Below are 18,639 nucleotides of genomic sequence, written 5' to 3'. Positions count from 1 at the left end.
CGCTACTAAGTTACATCAAGTTAAAGTTATTGTATTAAGTTAAAGCGTGTAACTACTTAGGAATTATAGCATTTGATAGTAAACGATCAACAGAATTTGATCGTCGACACCGAGTGCAATATAAAATAGGAATTATTCCGCACGTTGTTGAATTTAAGTCGTGCTCACCTTATCGACGTTGATTGATTCCTTAAAGGAAATAATATTATCACGATCACCTTTACCTCGTTGATAAAGAAAACAGTTCAATGTTCTATGATTCAATGTTCTTCGATTTATCTGCATCTGAAGAATGTTTTGTAAATATTATGAATGTGGAAAGTAAGATCTTCCTTTATGATATTAATATTTTTCAAGTAATTCAAATATTTTAACAAATTTTGTCATTATTTCCTGTTCGAAACGTCTACGTTGCGTGTATTAAATGTTTGGTAAATATCCTGAGCAAATAAGTCATGGAAAATTGAGTTAGATGTTTCAAGTGTATAAAATATGCAACTACGTAAACATGCTTTAATTTATTTACAAACATAATTTCATGTCCCAGCATGTACGTGACAGATAATGTCACGTAAAGTAATTATCGTAGATCTGTATATTAGACATCAGGCAAGAATATTTATGTATCGGAATATATTGATTTTAGTTGTATAAAATATACAAAAAATTTTATATTTTATTAAATTATTTAAAGATTATGCTATTGAAACGAACGTGTAAATTATACGTTTGTGTTCTATCCTGTCGATCTGATATATATTACTCTTGCATATGATCTACTAATTATTAAATTATATGTACTATATTTACTTTGTAAATAATTTATCAATACGATAGTTATAAGTATCCAGTACGTATCTATGTAACATATCTTTGTCTCTTCTACGCAAATCACCTCTATTCCCCGATAATTACTTGCCATAATCGTACTCGAACTACTTTATAATTATACTCGAATTATTTAATAGAACGTTCAATAAGTTTATATATATTATTCTTTACAACTGCAAAACTAGTTACAGAATTTCTAGCATAAATGCAAGAAGCATATCTCAAGAAGTATTACATCTATATTATTCAACAATTATGCATAATATTTATGAAACATATACAATAGGAGCAAAATGTATTTTTATCAGGTTGCATCTATTGTATTAATTGTATTAATGTATTAATTTTTTCACTCATACGAGGATAGTATTAAATGATATGAAATTTAATATACTTCGACTCGAATTGATTTAATGTATTAATTAATTAGTGTGTAAATACTGTAATAGATATAATGGCGTACCAATATGTTTCACGACACTTATCTCTTGAAGATAATTACGGATTAATTATTAAGCGATTACGATCATTATTTATTTATGTTTAACAATTAAGCGTTGTAGTTTATTTCAGGTATGCTATACTTTAATTGTTCGTCGTTAGATTGCGGATATTTGTATGTTCGTTCTAACATCGAGTATAATTATGGCATTCTGAACATAATGTAGTGCTGCAACTGGGACAATAAATAGATCTAGAATTACTTTACACTGTTTGGTCTATCGAGCGAGCAAACGTTCTTAAAAATAATGGAAAGAAGTTTTGAACACTTCCATATGCACTGGTTGATACAACGCACGTAATAAGATTTACTTTTATACACGTTTAACCACAAGCGATAGATCGATGTTATAAAAGTAATAACGGTAATCAAAAATTGCCTAATTTTTGTCCATAGATATATATTTCAAAATACATAGTAAAATCTGCAAAATGTTTGTATTTGAGGAATAAATGTGATTAAAAGGATAAATCGTAATTTTGAAAGACGAATATATGTAAGTAAATATTACTGTTATCACTCATGAAGTATAAGAACGTTTTCTCGATGCGATAACACGAATTACTGTTAAACGGGACCAACGGAAAGTAATAAATGAAAATATATGTACGTACGTACCTGTTACGTCGATATGTAAAAGGTTTGTTTCAAACATTTATTTCCGTTCTTGAGACGCGCAACTCACTGTAATAAATATATAAATGTACTATATTATACATAAATGTTGAAAATATTTATCGAGATATCATCGTTATAACAATGCCGATTCAATAAACTATACATGTATGTAATTACTAAAATCAAACTCGCCTTCTTCAATTTCTCCAAGTTCTTCGACTTCTTCAATTTATTTCAAGAAACGACTTTCTCAATAGTTGTCTTGCATGCTTGTTTTATATGTTGTCATCGATTGATATGACAATTAATTCTATCTACATGTACATAGATGAATCTTCTGCGTTTACTCTTACGATATGTTCGATATGTTCGAGACACTAGGCTCGAATAGTAAAATAAAATCATTGACAAAGATAAAGGGCTATTAGAAATAATTAGAAATAATTAATGACAAGGATCATTTGCTAATATAAGAATTGTAATATTTATTAGAGTGCACTGTATTGCAAAACATTTGATTTCACTGATCTAGCAGGGTAGCAGAGGTTACAAGAATTCAGTATTCCTGTGCTTGTGACAGAAAAGTTGAAATCTTGCTATAAGAAAGTGAATGAAACGTTAATTTTAATAATATGCTAAAACGTATATTCTGTATTAAGATTAACAGTTTGCGGTATAAGGGTACAGCAGAAATATGCGTTACAACAACCAAAGATATAATTATCAAATGAAAAATGTTTAAACGTATCTTTCAAAAAATTTAACACAACTCTCCGTTTCGTGCTTTGCATAAATAATATAAAATCATCGATGTCATAGCTTCGTCAAATTTCAAATATAAAAGATTTTATTTGAATGAAATGCGTTGATCGGTGTCATCCTGGACAGAAGACGGGCACGTTTACTATGACGAATACCATTTATGGTAACTTCTTACTTGCACGAAATTATATACGAACTCAGCTGTTATCGGATGTTTTCGTTGGCGGACCACCGAACCGTTTCGTTAATTGAATTATTCTTTCCGCTTCGCGAATACCGCTCAATCTGGCGCCGTGTACTGTACTGTAATGTCCTGGAATCGTAGCTTCTCCAGCGAATAAAAGAATCGGTGGTATAGGCTCGCAGGTACCTAGAAAACGGTAAAGAAAGTGTTGGAAAAATACATCGTGGGTGCAAAATAAGAACAGACTTCATAGTGGTCAGAACCGCTATAATTAAATTAATTTCAACGTAATGAGAATAATTTCGGAATCTTTAGACGTTTCTCGAACGAATTAACTTTAAAAAATATTCACGACTAGAAATTACGTGTTCGCGTACCTGGCAATGGACTAGCTAAATCACATTGATGACCAACGGTACTGTTCATCCCCATATAACTACATGAACCAGCAAAGTATTGATCCATGCACCATTTGCTTCGGAGAAGATTTGCTGGGTAGGGAAGTGTAGGATCACCGGTAAATTGTCGAAGAACTCTTGTTATCGACTCCACGACTTCTTCGTCGGAGCACAATTCCATATCTGCCGCCTCTCGGCCACAAACCCACGCACACAAAACATGTTGCGAAGTCGATAATTCTTCCACTATTGAGATCCCTAAGATATATCAAAGTATCGATCGGTTATTTAGAAAGAAATTTAAAATAATAATAATAATAAATCTGTAGTTTATCCAATGGCTTAGAAATAATCAAGTGCCAATTTGAATTGAAACTGAAGAAAAAGTAAGAATGGAATTTTATAGATTATATAGAAAAGATACTTGAAAAGCAAGATACCGATGAAGGTACAAATAGATTTGACTAAAATTAGTAAATTCTAAATTACTATGTTGATATTATTTCGATGGGAAATATTTCTCTCCTACTTTTATACCGATAAATAATATTACTTTCTTGGCTGGATTGGCCAAAGTATGACGAATTCGGCAAATACGCCGAATGTTTTTTAAAGCATACGGCGATTTTATAAATTTATGAAAAGTAATTGAAACTACAAAGGATAATTTGCATCTTTATTCAAGTTTATTCAAAAGATAATAGTCGAAAACGTAAAACTTACTAATCGTATATTTTTTTGCTGTTTCAAGTTTCGCTTTCGATTCACCATAATTTCACAATGAATGAATAACATTCTCGTCAAGTTTCCAAACAACTTGTCAGTGGCACGTTGAAAAACAAGCTTAGCCTACCTTTCACCCAGTCGCATCTGTCAGCGAGTTCATCAGCTGACCAAGCCAGTTTAATGCCTCCCTCCTTCCAAACCCAGAACGGCCTTGCATATTCCAGGAATATTTTATTTACGTATCCGTATCCTAATTTGCAAATAGCTTCGACTTTTTCCGCGGGTAATGCTGGACAGAAAAGTTTATCGTGTTGATGCTTCAAGACACCAAGGGACACTGTGACGATCACGTAATCGGCTGGAAATTCTTCGCCATCGCAACACTTCACCACCGCCCGAGGACACGAATCGCTTATGGCGCCCCATCTAATGCAACTCACTGGCTTGCAGTATCTAATATAAAAATAAATTTCATACAAACGTAAGTTCGGCACCCGAAACGTATCACTCTTGCACCGATTAATAATGCTATTAGTAAATTGATAAATTGCAAGTTATTCTTGCAAGTATTTTTTGACAATAATAATAACAATATTAGTTCATACTTTGGAAGATGGTTTCGATTTTTGAAAAATGTACAGCGTTTACGTTTACTGTGTGATATTTGTGAATGCCTATTAATATAGTAAAATTTTTGCAAGTATGAACAACATATTAATCTTGAAGAATCTATAGCTTTTTAACAGCGAAGCAACTGATCATATCGTTGCTAATAAATCGACTTTAAAAGTTCATTCGTGTATCTTAAAACTATAAAATAGGTTTTATACGACTAGTTTAATGCAGTCAACGTATTCTGATAAGAGCAGTAAATTGATATTGATCAACGAATACTTGTAAGTTTGGGTGAATAATGAACTATAAAGAAACTAATCTGTGTACTGGAAACGTTATGAATAGATTTTGTCACAGAGATGTTTACGATGAGAGTTTACGAATTTCACTCTTGCGGAAGATTCGCGAAGAAAATCGAGTTTCACAGTTAATAAGATGAATTTTGAAATAGACGTCTCTCGCTAATAATAATGACTAATAAATTAACAATTAAAATGAGCTCGAAATTCAGTGCATTTCGAGCTCTGTCAATCACATTTTCGGCAACCTGTCTTAACGCGTTTTAATATCAAATTCAGGAACGATCGATCGATAAATATTTCCAAAAATAATGTCATATTTTTTAATATGAAAATACACCAAGACGTGGAATCGTGTGATAAAAATAACGAGAATCGGATAAATAAAGTATTTTTACAAGGATTTTATCTTCAGAAATAAATAATCCAAGATAGTATTTCCCTCGAAATTTTTACGACGGAGTAATTTTCACAGCGAAAAAATAAACTTCTCCTGCGAAAATGACATTTATGACAATGTTTGTTTCAACCAACTTGAGAGCGCAACTCGGCAAATCTCGTAACAGAGGTGCAAGCACTCCGACGTATCCAAGGGGCACTCTCACGTTACCACCAGGTATCTCGATATAACTTCCAAACTGATCTGCAGAAACCAGCGACAGATCATCTCCGCAGCGACATCTCACGCAGTTTGTCATCCCGTACATCACCCTGGCCGCGTCATATCTGAAATCGCGAGATCACCGATGGTACCGAAGCAGAACGATCGACGATATCGTGTCGTTAAAAACGCAGTGATGTAACGTAACGTTGATTAATTAGAGAATCTTGCGCGCCACGTTTGTATAAATACGAACGTAAATGAACGTGAAATAATCGGCCAAGTGAGTACGTGAGTCGAAGGAATTGCTCGCAATTAAAAGGTCGATGCTTGCAATTAATTCGACATATTCTAATGAAATGGTGTGCCGAACGTTACTTTCATTTCTTAACGAATATTTACTATTGTAAATAACGTTTAATAATTACTGAAAGACCACAACTACTTTTACATCGCTGCTGATAAAGTTTGCAGTTGACCTGGACAACTGTACCGTTGCTCCTCCGGAAAATTGTGCAGCTCCTGCTGAATTCGAACGCCCATAAAATTCAGCAACGTTCCGTGGGTGCGGCCACAACCTAGAGAGAAAAGAGTTGCCGCCTGTTGCTCGATCTGCCGAAACGTATGATAAGCCGTAATGCTGACAGGAAGATCGATAGCGCGGCCATCGCTTGTACAAAAAAGACCACGACTCGGATCAGGCCTGAAGAGCGGTGGCTTCAGAAGACCTTCTTGAGCAGCTAGCGTGAATACAGGATTCGCCACGCACCCTCCTTCGATCCAGGTTGCACCCATCTCGGCCACCACATCACCCAACCAACACGAATGAATTCGACCTCCTGGTCTACAAACAAGATTCGTTATAGGTACCAAGTAATTCGTTTTTAAACGTTTCTTTGAAATTTTGATCTTTTGTTTCTTTCAATGACGAATAAAAGTATCGATGAAAATCAAGTATCCAGAGGTATTTAGAAGTCAGTGACTCGAGATTTATCTTAAAATGTTAATTAATCATTTGAACGAAGCTTCTATCAAAAACATCTCGAAGGCGTAAAAGTATCTTTTGCTACAGAGTTTGACTGCTAAATAAAAAAAGTGAAATTAATAAAGGGTTTGCGAGAAACTATGGAAATCGTATGCCTTTTTTTTTGAAACGTCAACTCGTATGTCTTTATTCGACAAAATTGTATTTTAGATAACAATTATAGGTGTTTGATATACTCTCGCGCAATTATATTAATTTAATATATTTTAAATACCTATCCGTCGCCTCTAATATCGTGAAATTTTGAAGGCCACATTGCGCCAACCGATGCGCCGCTGAAAGTCCAGCCATTCCTGCACCAATGATAACAACCGTTGGTTCTGGTTTGCATGGATCCAACATACAGGGGTCCAACTGACACGTTTCGAATCTGGCTAGTTTTGGACATGGTGGTATATCTTTTTCTTTTCCTCCTTTGCTCGATGCAAAGTTTCTACATATGCATAGATCGTACAAATTAATTGATTTTACGTTGGTACATTTCACTGCTTTCTAGAAGTCTGTTACTTAAATTCTTTTCCTAACAATTATTCCTAAGTACGTAAGATATATGTCAGTCATGATTTCATAAACAAATTGTTAGAACACCGTCGTATCTTTCGATTTACCGACCATTTTCCTGCAGTGTAAAATTAATAACTGTCGTTCAATTTAATTAACGATTAAAAAGCATCGATAAAAATACAGAGAAAGAAAGACATTCTAAGTTAAATATCAGATCCCCTGTCTAATCTGACACAGACAGTAGATGGAGCTGTTAAACGTGAATTCCAACCTCGCAAAAACTTTTCTACAAAATCATACGTATCTTTACGACAAATGAAATAAACAGACTTTTTATCAATTACTCGTTGTTTTTGTTAGAAATTATACGCGGAACATGATTAAGAAATCGAAGACACGAGTTTCATACGGTTAAGTGAAGTGACATACGTAGGAATGTCTTTATCTACCTTACTAGAATTGTTCGGAATATTCGAAACGATAATTTAGCCCTCTTAAGTAGCATCTCATTGGACATAAATCGGCGAAATCACTGGATTTGTTCATGAAGACGATGAAAATTAATCTTGATAAAAATTTAGATATAATTAAGGTGAGTTCCTTATTGGCGAACGTTGCTATGAAGAGAGCATATCACACGCGCAAACAAACGATCCTTACCGTCATGATGTTTTACTGTCGAGAATATTCATCAAAGCCAACTATGATAAAGATTTTACTTAGTCATTGAATTACTTTAACTAACGGATCACTGAAATCGTAAGTCATAAATTACATAGCGCATACATCTGATTGGATGAATGGGATAAATCGTCGAAATGAAAAGAGGATGTAGCAGGTATTTAAATGTTCATACGCAAAGTTTCTATATTTTTATGCGTAGCATTGTTTATTCGTTTTTGCATTTTAATTATTTTAAGCTATTCAACTTGCTGTAGCTAGGTACGTACGTAATGTTAGCGCAAATATAAATCTATTTTTTATTCATATAGTTGCTTTAATATTGTATCTTATCATTTGATAAAAAATTCTTGCTATTCACGTAAATATACAGGGTGGTTGGTAACTGGTGGTACAAGCGGAAAGGGGGTGATTCTACGCGAAAAAAGAAGTCGAAAATATAGAACATTTTTTTAATTTTTTTTTTTTTTTTATTTTTCCATCGAGTCAACGATCTACAGTGAGATCCGTTATAACGAGACGCGATAAAGTGCACGCGTACCGAGCGAGAATTCAAAGTCGATTTTCTCGAAAACAAAGCCTCGAACGAAAAATGTTTATTCTATATTTTCGACCTCTTTTTTCTGCTTTATTAATACTGGTCGAGGGAATACCGGAAAATTCAAATTCGTCTTCGTTTGACGGTTGCACGTGGCGGTGAGATTCTTTTGCACGGAGTTTATTTATTATTATATTATGAATGTCCTAACGATGTTGATACTCCGAGGCAAAACAGCAACATGTTTTGGCTTGTCCTCTAGCTCGTGTGCCGCTATATATTTCTACATAAATGTACATGGCACGTGAGAAGGTTAGAGTCATGCACGGATTTCGAAATACGATACGAAGATTCCAACTTTTGGAATTTAATTTTTTTACCGAAGTTGATCATTTCGTTATCGCAAAAATATAAATGTTAAGGATCAAAGATAGTTCGTATGGACTTAAAATATTTATTGTCGACGAAGATACATTCTTACGATATAATTCAAGCTTAAATTAAATTACAAATTATATCCTATATTTTTTTTGTATAGTCTATTACCGTAGAATATCTCTGTTGTTGTAGTATATTTATATGATCTAACACTCAAATAATAATTATTTAAAGCTGCGATATATAATTTTCAAAAATCTTGTACTATTCTCTCATTAATTTATTTGAACAAGAATATTTTTTGTTCGGCAGCCTAAATCTGTAAATACATATACTACCATGTAATTTTACTAAAAATCAAGTTTCGTACAAAATGATTCTTTTATTCTTCCTTGACGTTGTCTCTGGTCAAAGAATCTTTTTGCAACACATTGAAGTAACATTATGCAGCACAGCTCTATGATATCTTTTGCGTTTTTGATTCAATGTTCAAACTTTGTATCCTCGACACGATATCGCCTGCCGAATTTTTGAAAGATTCATGTACCTCTCTCTCTACAGCAGGAGTCAATGATTGCAAAATTTCTGTCGCTTGACTCGTAATTTCCTTCCATGCAAACGTGATATCTTCTTCGCGAGAAATACGCGAACCTACCACAAATCGGACGATTAATCTTCCACGGTGCGTCGCAGCAATTACATAAAGCTTCCTTCGTTCTGTTAGGCGATCGATAAGTTCCTTTGTCAACCGATCATCACCCTGAAATAAGAAATATTTTTTAAGTTCGTCATAAAGTATTTTTTTTCAAACGTTTCAATTGAAAATGCATTTTTTTATTTTTTTTTTCTTTTCTTTTTTTTTTTTTTTTATTTTTCCATCGAGACAGCGATCTACAGCGAGATTCGTTATAACGTACCGCACGCGTACCGAGCGAAAATTCAAAATCGATTTTCTCGAAAACAAAGCCCCGAACGAAAAATTTTTATTCTATATTTTCGACTTCTTTTTTCACGTAGAATCACCCCCTTTCCGCTTGTACCACCAGTTACCAAATTGTAAGAAAGTCAATGTGCGATACAAGCGTCTTCATTTTGTCGTACATACCCTCAATCTGAAACAGACTAAAGACATAGACCTCTCTGTCGCTAGTTCAAATCTATCGTCAGATTTAACATAATTTTCAAACATCTCTGCCATTTGTATCATATTTCGTATATATTGCTCGATTCCTTCGCTTCCGTATATACGAAGTACAAACCAGATTTTTAAGGAACGGAAACGGCGACCCAAAGAAATTTGCCAGTGCTGAAAAATAATTGTTAGCGTATTAAATTTTTGTTCAAATCTAAAATAACTTTGAAGCATAAGACATTTTACGATATAACGGAATAAAGTAAATCGATATTTTTAAGAAAAAGCACGTACTCTGTAATCTGGAACTGGTCCTTGTTTATTATGTTCTAAGTAAATTCTTTCTACGTTAAACGTCTCGACAAGTTTCCTAGAATCTTTAACCCTGAAATCATTTTCGATTCTTTTCTGTTATCCAATTATCGTTCGATTTTAATATCGTGAAATAAAAGTATATACGTACCAAAAAAGAGAACAGTCGAAATTAACTAACATCCACTTGTGCGCGTTCACAACAAAGGAATCACTATATTCAACGCCGGACATTAAATATCGATACTCGGGACAAATGAAGGCAGCACCTGTAAAAGAAAAGAAAACAATATATTCGTTCGCAATTAGTCGTAATTCGACGTGTTTGTCAATTTAAATTTTAAATTAAAAAATTTCAATATCCCTATAGTATCCTTATTTTAACAAAAATATACGAACACAGCTACTACAAAGATAATATCTTATAAGAATAGATTTACCTGCGTAAGCTGCGTCGACGTGCAACCACATATTGTATTCCTTGCAAATAGGTCCCAATTCGTCGAGTTTATCGAAAGCACATGTACCAGTGGTTCCCAAAGTTGATATCACGCAACACGGTATTAAACCTTTCTCTAAATCCTCTTTGACCGCTCTCAGCAACGTTTCACCACGTAAGACACAGTTGTCATCGGTAGGTAAAAGTCTCACAGGAATCGATGCCAATATTCCCCCTTTCTCTATAGACGAGTTCGATTGATCTGTAGAGCAAATTTCAAAAAACGTATAAAAACAATGAAACTTGAATTTACGAATGTGAGTAGATCTTAGAGAGTAGAATTTTCTTATTTAAATGATACCTTCGTACGGTAACTTTCGTATGTCGATTTATTTAACCATTTTATACATGTAATTAGCTTTTTGGCTTCTGGTCAAATAATGATATTATCGACAATACATAGTTTAGACGACAGATAACATTTTAACCTATAAAAACAGGATGTAGAAAAGCAATCGCAGGCTAAATATATTGAGGATATTGATATATTAGAAATTAAATAATTTATATATTTAATACGCACAGATGTAATTATTATAAATCATGGACGTAATTATAAATCACCTTAAATTATAATTTATGATACTGATTAAAACAAGGAGATTTAGAAAAATAATTAAGAGATTAAAATGGACAACAAGTTTTGCATTATACGATACATACCAGATCCATATGCAACTAATTTGTTCTTGATGATAGCTTCATCCAAATCTGGGTGTAGATGTTTCATACGACGTGTTGTTTGTTCCTTTGCTGTTAACAAAGCTATTAACGTGGTCTCGCTGGCTGATCCCTAATTATTCCACACAAATAAAAATTACTGTATTAACAATAGCCCAAATTACCAACGACATTTTGCACGCAGAATTTCTAATTTTTTATTTACTCGAATGCAATTAAAAAATATACGTGCTTATAATTTCAAGTTACTACTGCATATGAAAATCGTGATTTATTTGAAAGATTTTAACTTATTTACTTAGAATAAATTGTATTGCATATATTGTGATTTAAATTTAAATAAATTAATTTAATAACAAATAAATTTGACACGGTTGTAGTACGAATGAATAATAACCTTGAGGTAGAACTAAAACGGTATACTCGTAAAGTAATGTATGAAAATGAAGTTACAATAATTTCTAAAACTTATTTCATTTTGTCAATACTGTTGTACAATTGTTAATTTTCTTAATAATCAATCAGCAGCTGTACACATCGGCTCGTTGGTCTAGGGGTATGATTCTCGCTTAGGGTGCGAGAGGTCCCGGGTTCAAATCCCGGACGAGCCCAATTTTTTTTTAATTAATGCTACCGACTATTAAAAATTGCTGAAATATATAACAAAATACTGAACAATTTTGTCATCTACAAAATTTTACTCGACCCATCACTTCATCTTCATATAACATCTCCTGTTAAATAAATACTAAGAGAATAACTCCTTTCACAAAAATTTGAGAAGTGAATTGCAGGTATTTCATACCTAATGATAATATTTTAAACGTTCAAACATACATAATTCCTGCATTTTACAGCGCATTTTCAAAGACGATCTGCAAGAAAATTTTTAACAACGGTCTATTCGTTGAGAGAATATCTTTGGCATTTACCATCGTTCAATTTCCTGCAAAAATTGTTATGTTTTTCAATTATAAATGACCCAACATACGTTGGGTGCGACAAAAAATTAGTTTACAGACTCATCAATTGTTCCCCTCCACGGAAATCTTTAGTAAAAGGCGAAAGATTTATACGTGATTTGAAGGGAAACCAGAGTACCGAACCAGTCGTTCTGCTGGCAGTTATATTATACCAGTAGCTACTTCACTAGCGAGAAGCCTCTCCCTCTGGCGTCAAGTACGTGTACTAATTCGCGTTCATTCGTCGAAACGCTATATGCGTTATTGAATAGCATATACCGTTGTTTGACTTATTATTTTAAAATATTTTATATATTTATCTTTTTATATATTCTTATATATTTATTTTTATATTATATGTATATAAAATTTTATACATATATTCTAAATTTATTTAAGTAAATCATCCGATTCGATAATTCGTTCATAATACAGCGTTCAGTCGTATACATAATAATAAATACTACTTCACAAATTAAAATATTATTTACAAATGTTTTATACGAAATAGAAATATTATTGGAACAAGAACGAAAACATGTTTAATATTTTCCTGTATGAAGAATATTTTTAATATTCTTCTACAGTACCCTTACTTTTTTATAATTATTTACCTGTATAACACCTCCTCCAAACCCTTCGTTACTGTGCAGAAAGTGTTTTGGTAATCCTAATAATTTTGCCATCCAATTCAATGTTATTACTTCTAGTTCAGTGCACGCAGGAGAAGCTATCCACGATAATCCTATAGAACCAATGGCAGCGCTTAGAATATCAGCTACAATCGAGGGATACGAGTTTCCCGTTGGATAGAATGCGTGGAAGTGTGGTGAATTCCAATGGGTCACCTGTAAAACAAACGATTCATTCAATAAAAAAGTTGTATTAAATATTTATATGATCGGATAACAATTATCGAAGAGAAAACGATAATTCCACAAATAATGTCAAAGTTTCTTCTGCTTATTATTTATTATTTATTTTTTAATATCAATTCGCGATAAGTAAAATTTGCAAATTTCTCCAGAAATTTGGCAGACTGTATTTTATCTGTTGAAACAGTTTTATGTATGTGTTTCTTAAGATGCGTCACCACCAACTAATGAACCCGTTGACGAACACTGCTCACGAACATGTTACAGCTGTTGGTGGATTCTTCGCGAATATGCTTCTAACGAGTTGAATAGTTTTCGAACGCGAAAAAATAAAATCGTGTCCCTCCGGATAACTCCAAGTACTTAGATTTACTGCACAAGGACCAACGGTAAAAAGTAGACAGTGCAAGCGAGACAAAATAGACTAAGTGAAATAAAACAGTACAGAGTAGAGACATTAAGAGTTACAGTAAGAACTCCTACAATTAGTACGAAGGTTAATAGAAATATTCCTCGTACGAACGTCTATAATCCAACTTTTTTTCCATTCTTTGATCCCAATTAATCTCGATAGGCCAACAGGCCATTTTGTAATGACGTAATAAGAAATATATTTTTCTTATGCCGGTAATTGAATAGCGAGTGAAATTACAAAATTACGAAATCCTTTTCTTTAAGGGAGAGAAAAATTGCAGGTAATAAAATGTCTTACCCCTGGTAAAATATAACGCTCGACGTCTATAAGCACTTGTTGCCAATCTTCCGGTTTCTGTGGAGCTTCTTCCGGTAGCAGTTTAGAAAGATATCCTGGCTCCACATCCGCAAGGACATCTCTATCTCTTATGTTGTCCGTATAATTAGCCACGAAATCGATCATTGCCTTGCCAAAATCGAGGAACTCCTTGCTGTCCATTGTTGGCAAGAATTTACGAAAATTAGGACGTTCGGCTGATTATTTCTGTGTCTGTAAATAAAATAGGTAAATAAATAAGATGTTAAAAGGGATAAAAAGAGCAACGAAAAAAAGTTATTTGATAATGGAAATAGTATCGATAAAGATATTCAAAACATATTCTAAAAATAATTATATAATAAAAAATGATTGTAGACAAATTTAAATTATTTTTCTCGAAGCATATAAAAGATTTGAATCGCATGTGCTGATTTGTCTTACGGCTAAACATTGATATACTTCACTTTCATCTGAACGAATAATCCTTTCTAGCAGAAACTATTTGCACTAACGGATCCGATACGTTCGATGCATTCGCCACATTACCAATGAAACGTAACGCGTACGTTTTCATTTATCAGCACGTCACACACAAAACATTATTTTCTCTCCAAACGAGAAGAGCTAATTTACATTTCAACACATTAACGGTATATTTTTTTATTCCAAGTTAACAGGTACATGTGATTCACAAACTGAAATTCATTAAGGAAATATTCTCCATGACATTTTTATAATAATAAACAGGACACGTCATTACTTAAAACGATAATTAAAACAAAACACAATTATCCGCGATTCTTCACAAAGAACATCAAACTGAAATACATAAAATCCTGAAACTTGTTTGCTTTTGACATTCACAGATTCGAAATGATAATTTGTGAATAAGAAAGCACGAAACAAATACTCACATAACATTAGCACTGAATAACATACGAATCTCAAATTTCAAATCGAGATCGATCTTGATGATCGAATGGAATAACACGTGACTGAAAACTATGACACAGATATCGAATCGAGAATGGTCCACGAGTAACTGACTTTTCTTCAACCGCGCTGGATAACTTTAAATATCCACATATAGAAAACTTTCTCCTGCTTTCTCCATAATTATTCAAAAAAAAAAAAAAAAAAACTTAATCAGCGTGTAACACCAAGGAAACGGAAAAGATTCTATTTCAAGAAGCGTTTCGAAGAAATTCATGAAAGTATCGTAAATGGTTAAACAGATTGTCTAACGAGGTTCTAATGTCACAAATTATAGAATTCCTCGATGTTAACAGGTGACCTGTTAACGACACTTGTTACGCTAAACGCGGAAATCTGATACCATTATGAGCCATTATGCGTAAACAGTTGCATAATTGAAGCACGATTATGTTACAAATTGGATTTATGCAAATTATTTAAAGAAGAAGCTCAATAGTTGAGAAACTATTGATTGTTTATTATATGAAAGAAATAATTTTTTTTCTATTTATTACTTAACACTGTATAGTAACGCATACACGTATTTGTTAGTTTTTACTGTATCTTCTGTTCTTTTACGTTATCAAGCTATCAATTTACACACAATTTCAGCTTATTACTTTAATTAAATGATCTCTATTATACAACAGTACAGGGAGAAAGTAGAGGCAAAACGATTACAAATGGCGCTGCCTAAGATGGTAATATATGCTCTTCCAGCTCTAATATTTCCACATACACTTTCTAAGATTTACTGCCACATAGTACTTATACAGTTATTGTGTTATACACGTGCGCGGTATTAATTTTCTGATCGCGTAATACGCGCCACGAACATCACATTATACGAACGTCTACTGTATAAAAATGATATAAAAGCATAAATTTAACATAAAAATATCATTACGAAATCGTAGTAACATCGTGTTGTTATTTCTATACTCAGAGGTAGGATCACAATAGTTATTATTTTATTGAATAGATAAATCTATCACACCGTTGTGAGCCGAAATAACCTTTATTGCACGCGCTTAGAAAAACTAGGGATAAAAACAAGAAAGCATCTTAAGCCTATCGATTAAATCTATCGATTGTAACTAGGATTATCTTCTAGTTACTATTTCTTATAACTAACGCATCTGCGTATGGGTGGCAAGCACGAACTCACGTTGTCATTTTCAACACGTTGTATGTATGTGAATGAATAATTAGACAGATAAATTCCTAAAATTTATGTAATAATATTGAAAATATGACGCTTTCGATAAAAATTATTTCATTAGTAGAGGCTGCTTAAATTTCTAATTAAAATAATTAATACGATGTACGATAATTCAGAATACACATTACGGGTAGCTCTGTAGAAACGATTTTGGTAGAAAAACAAATTTTAATATGGAAAAGGAGTATTTAACATTTAAAAACAACTGACGTTCTAATTTTGTTCACTGATGAAATATAAGAAATCGTCTCTAAATACTCTTACCTCCTTTTAATAAACAAAAAGAAGCTGTAAAAATTTTAAACATAGAAAAAATGTCCTTGAAATAATCCAGAACACACGGAAGAATATAAAATCAAAGCATCCAAGCATAACGGCCTTCGTTTCATCAAAGAAAATTATATCGGTGGAGAAAGGTGTTAAAAATAAAAAACGAATAAATAATAATCATTCAGATCGCTGTTATCACATTTTCGAATTTTATATTAGCTGTCTAAATAGTACTTATCTTGTAAATTTGGAAAATATGTTGTATTTCGTATAATTGCTGGTATAATGTTGACGTCATTTTACGTTAAAAAATGATATAATTTGAAACATACGAAACGAGTTACAAAATAATAACAGATGTAACAGATGTAACAGTAACAAAATAATAAAAGAATAACAGATATTCGGCGAAGTAACTAAAACTAATTATTTTCTCACTTTTACGTATCTTCGTAAATTTTAATTCGTTGGCAATTGTAATTTATTAATTTACCATAAAAGATAAGTTCGCATCTCGTTATATTTCTATTTGTACGATTCAATTAATCTTTCCAAGTAGACTTTTATCGCATTCCCTACTTAAAAAATAAAGTATTTAACTATCAACTATTTTTAAATGTTAAAAATTAATCAAAGCGCGCAATTTATGCAATCAATTGACTTACATTTAAGATTCGCTACAGATCGATCACTCCACTATGGTAATGTTTATGATTTACGATAGAATTGAAATAACATCGTATCAACCATTATTTTCTTAATGAATTAATACACAGAACGATCGATAAATCGTACGACTGACCAGTAACGTTCAATAAATTCGTGAATTCATGAACATGAAATTAAGGGTAACAAGATATAAATTGAGTCATTGAATAAAAGTAAGTTTACTTACTTAAAAGCGAAGTTAATTTGCAATTTGGACGAAGAGAAAGCAGACTTGAAATTTTTAAGACAAGTTTTACCTACGACGAGTATATAGCCCACTGACTGTAATAATAGAGCCATCCCCTTTATATAGCTTCGGCTACCTAAGACCATTTCCCATTTACCGATTATAACGGTGTTTAAATGGCCGGCGTTTCTGTGTATACTATCAACTAAATCGATTTTGAATGCTGCGGCCAACCTTGGTAGATTACGACAATACATAAAAGGCAAAGGCGATTTTTCCATTCATTTCCTGCATATCTTAGATTCTATTTGCATCGCCTTACGTATATAATCGTATGTAATTTTTATGCGAAACAATACCACTCATGATACAACAATAATTAAAATTCAGGATATTTCCATGAGTTTTAACGACATACAGTATGATTTCTGTGGATTTTGTGATGGGGGCACCTGTATATTAACATATAAATTATACATAATTTAATAATAAAATAGCCAAAATAACTTTTGGTTACTTTAAGCAATAATTGAGGATAACATTAAAAGTGACGTGTAAGGTTCGTAATAAGTTTGTATTCGTTGCAATATTTCTTTACATATGCATGATCTTTGCATCATTATAACTGGGCTATAGAAATGAGGGACTTATTTGAACTAGCCTTGTAAGCTATCTTACACGTGAGCAGATAATGGCTAAAAACTTCTAACTGTTACATTTCTAACTAGAACAATTTACAACATATCTTCGATTACTTCAGGCTGCTGTCTTATTACGTGTTGCTCTTTTTCGTCAATATTTCGTGAATATTACAGACCTGACCAAATGGAATGAAATAAAAAATATCGATAAATTAATAATTTCATATCAACGCTTCAAATTTGGTTATATTTTATAATCCATAACGATATTTATACGTGGATAATATAACACAACGTGTGAATAATGCAATGAATGAAATCAATCTGTTAATCCTGTTTCACAAATAGTCCATTGAGATTTAGCTGCCAACTGACTGGTGCTTCTTTGTCTACATGTATAATCCAGCCAAGGGGAAAGTAAAATTGCTTAAAATTACTAATGTAACCACAATTAGTACATTTATAATTTAACTTCATATTTTGTTGTGCATTCCACATGAGTTGAACTCTCCATTCATTGACTAAAAAGAATAACGGTTAAATGGAATATTATACCATTAAATCTGTAATTATCAACCCTATGAGTAATTAAGAAAAGAACAAAAAAAGATTTACTTTGGGCTCGTCCGGGATTTGAACCCGGGACCTCTCGCACCCGAAGCGAGAATCATACCCCTAGACCAACGAGCCGACTTGAAAAATTTTTTTATGTTAATCATTACCAAGCTCTTGATTAAATAAATAAAATGTAATTATTAAC

At 32.7% G+C, this 18,639-nt stretch overlaps 2 protein-coding genes and 3 non-coding genes across 5 annotated transcripts; 1 reads left to right on the top strand and 4 right to left on the bottom strand.

Annotated features, from left to right (window-relative positions):
* Positions 1-2,346: 2,346 nt before the first annotated feature.
* LOC126871298 (peroxisomal N(1)-acetyl-spermine/spermidine oxidase-like) lies at positions 2,347-7,751 on the bottom strand. The gene is made up of 7 exons (XM_050629934.1): positions 7,746-7,751; positions 6,796-7,073; positions 6,030-6,380; positions 5,470-5,661; positions 4,149-4,474; positions 3,275-3,553; positions 2,347-3,083 (listed from the first exon to the last, which is right to left on the bottom strand). The coding sequence occupies exons 1-7, from the start codon at positions 7,749-7,751 to the stop codon at positions 2,911-2,913; spliced, it is 1,605 nt and encodes a 534-aa protein (XP_050485891.1). The 3' UTR covers positions 2,347-2,910.
* Positions 7,752-8,742: 991 nt separating this feature from the next.
* On the bottom strand, positions 8,743-17,374 carry LOC126871056 (3,4-dihydroxyphenylacetaldehyde synthase 2-like). Its single transcript, XM_050629420.1, has 9 exons — positions 17,239-17,374; positions 13,856-14,107; positions 12,883-13,116; positions 11,289-11,418; positions 10,567-10,827; positions 10,278-10,395; positions 10,109-10,199; positions 9,788-9,988; positions 8,743-9,442 (listed from the first exon to the last, which is right to left on the bottom strand). The coding sequence occupies exons 2-9, from the start codon at positions 14,054-14,056 to the stop codon at positions 9,140-9,142; spliced, it is 1,539 nt and encodes a 512-aa protein (XP_050485377.1). The 5' UTR covers positions 14,057-14,107; positions 17,239-17,374; the 3' UTR covers positions 8,743-9,139.
* Trnap-agg (transfer RNA proline (anticodon AGG)) lies at positions 11,846-11,917 on the top strand. The gene has a single exon. It is a non-coding gene; the product is annotated as a tRNA-Pro (tRNA).
* On the bottom strand, positions 12,287-12,407 carry LOC126871499 (U5 spliceosomal RNA). The gene has a single exon (XR_007691668.1). It is a non-coding gene; the product is annotated as a U5 spliceosomal RNA (small nuclear RNA).
* A 1,123-nt stretch (positions 17,375-18,497) lies between the features above and the next one.
* On the bottom strand, positions 18,498-18,569 carry Trnap-cgg (transfer RNA proline (anticodon CGG)). Its single transcript has one exon. It is a non-coding gene; the product is annotated as a tRNA-Pro (tRNA).
* Positions 18,570-18,639: the final 70 nt, after the last annotated feature.

The sequence above is a fragment of the Bombus huntii genome, chromosome 11 (assembly GCF_024542735.1).
Source record: "Bombus huntii isolate Logan2020A chromosome 11, iyBomHunt1.1, whole genome shotgun sequence".
In the NCBI taxonomy this organism is placed as follows: domain Eukaryota; kingdom Metazoa; phylum Arthropoda; class Insecta; order Hymenoptera; family Apidae; genus Bombus; species Bombus huntii.
Note: the sequence above shows the minus strand (reverse complement) of the source record. Positions and strands in the feature narration are given on the sequence as shown.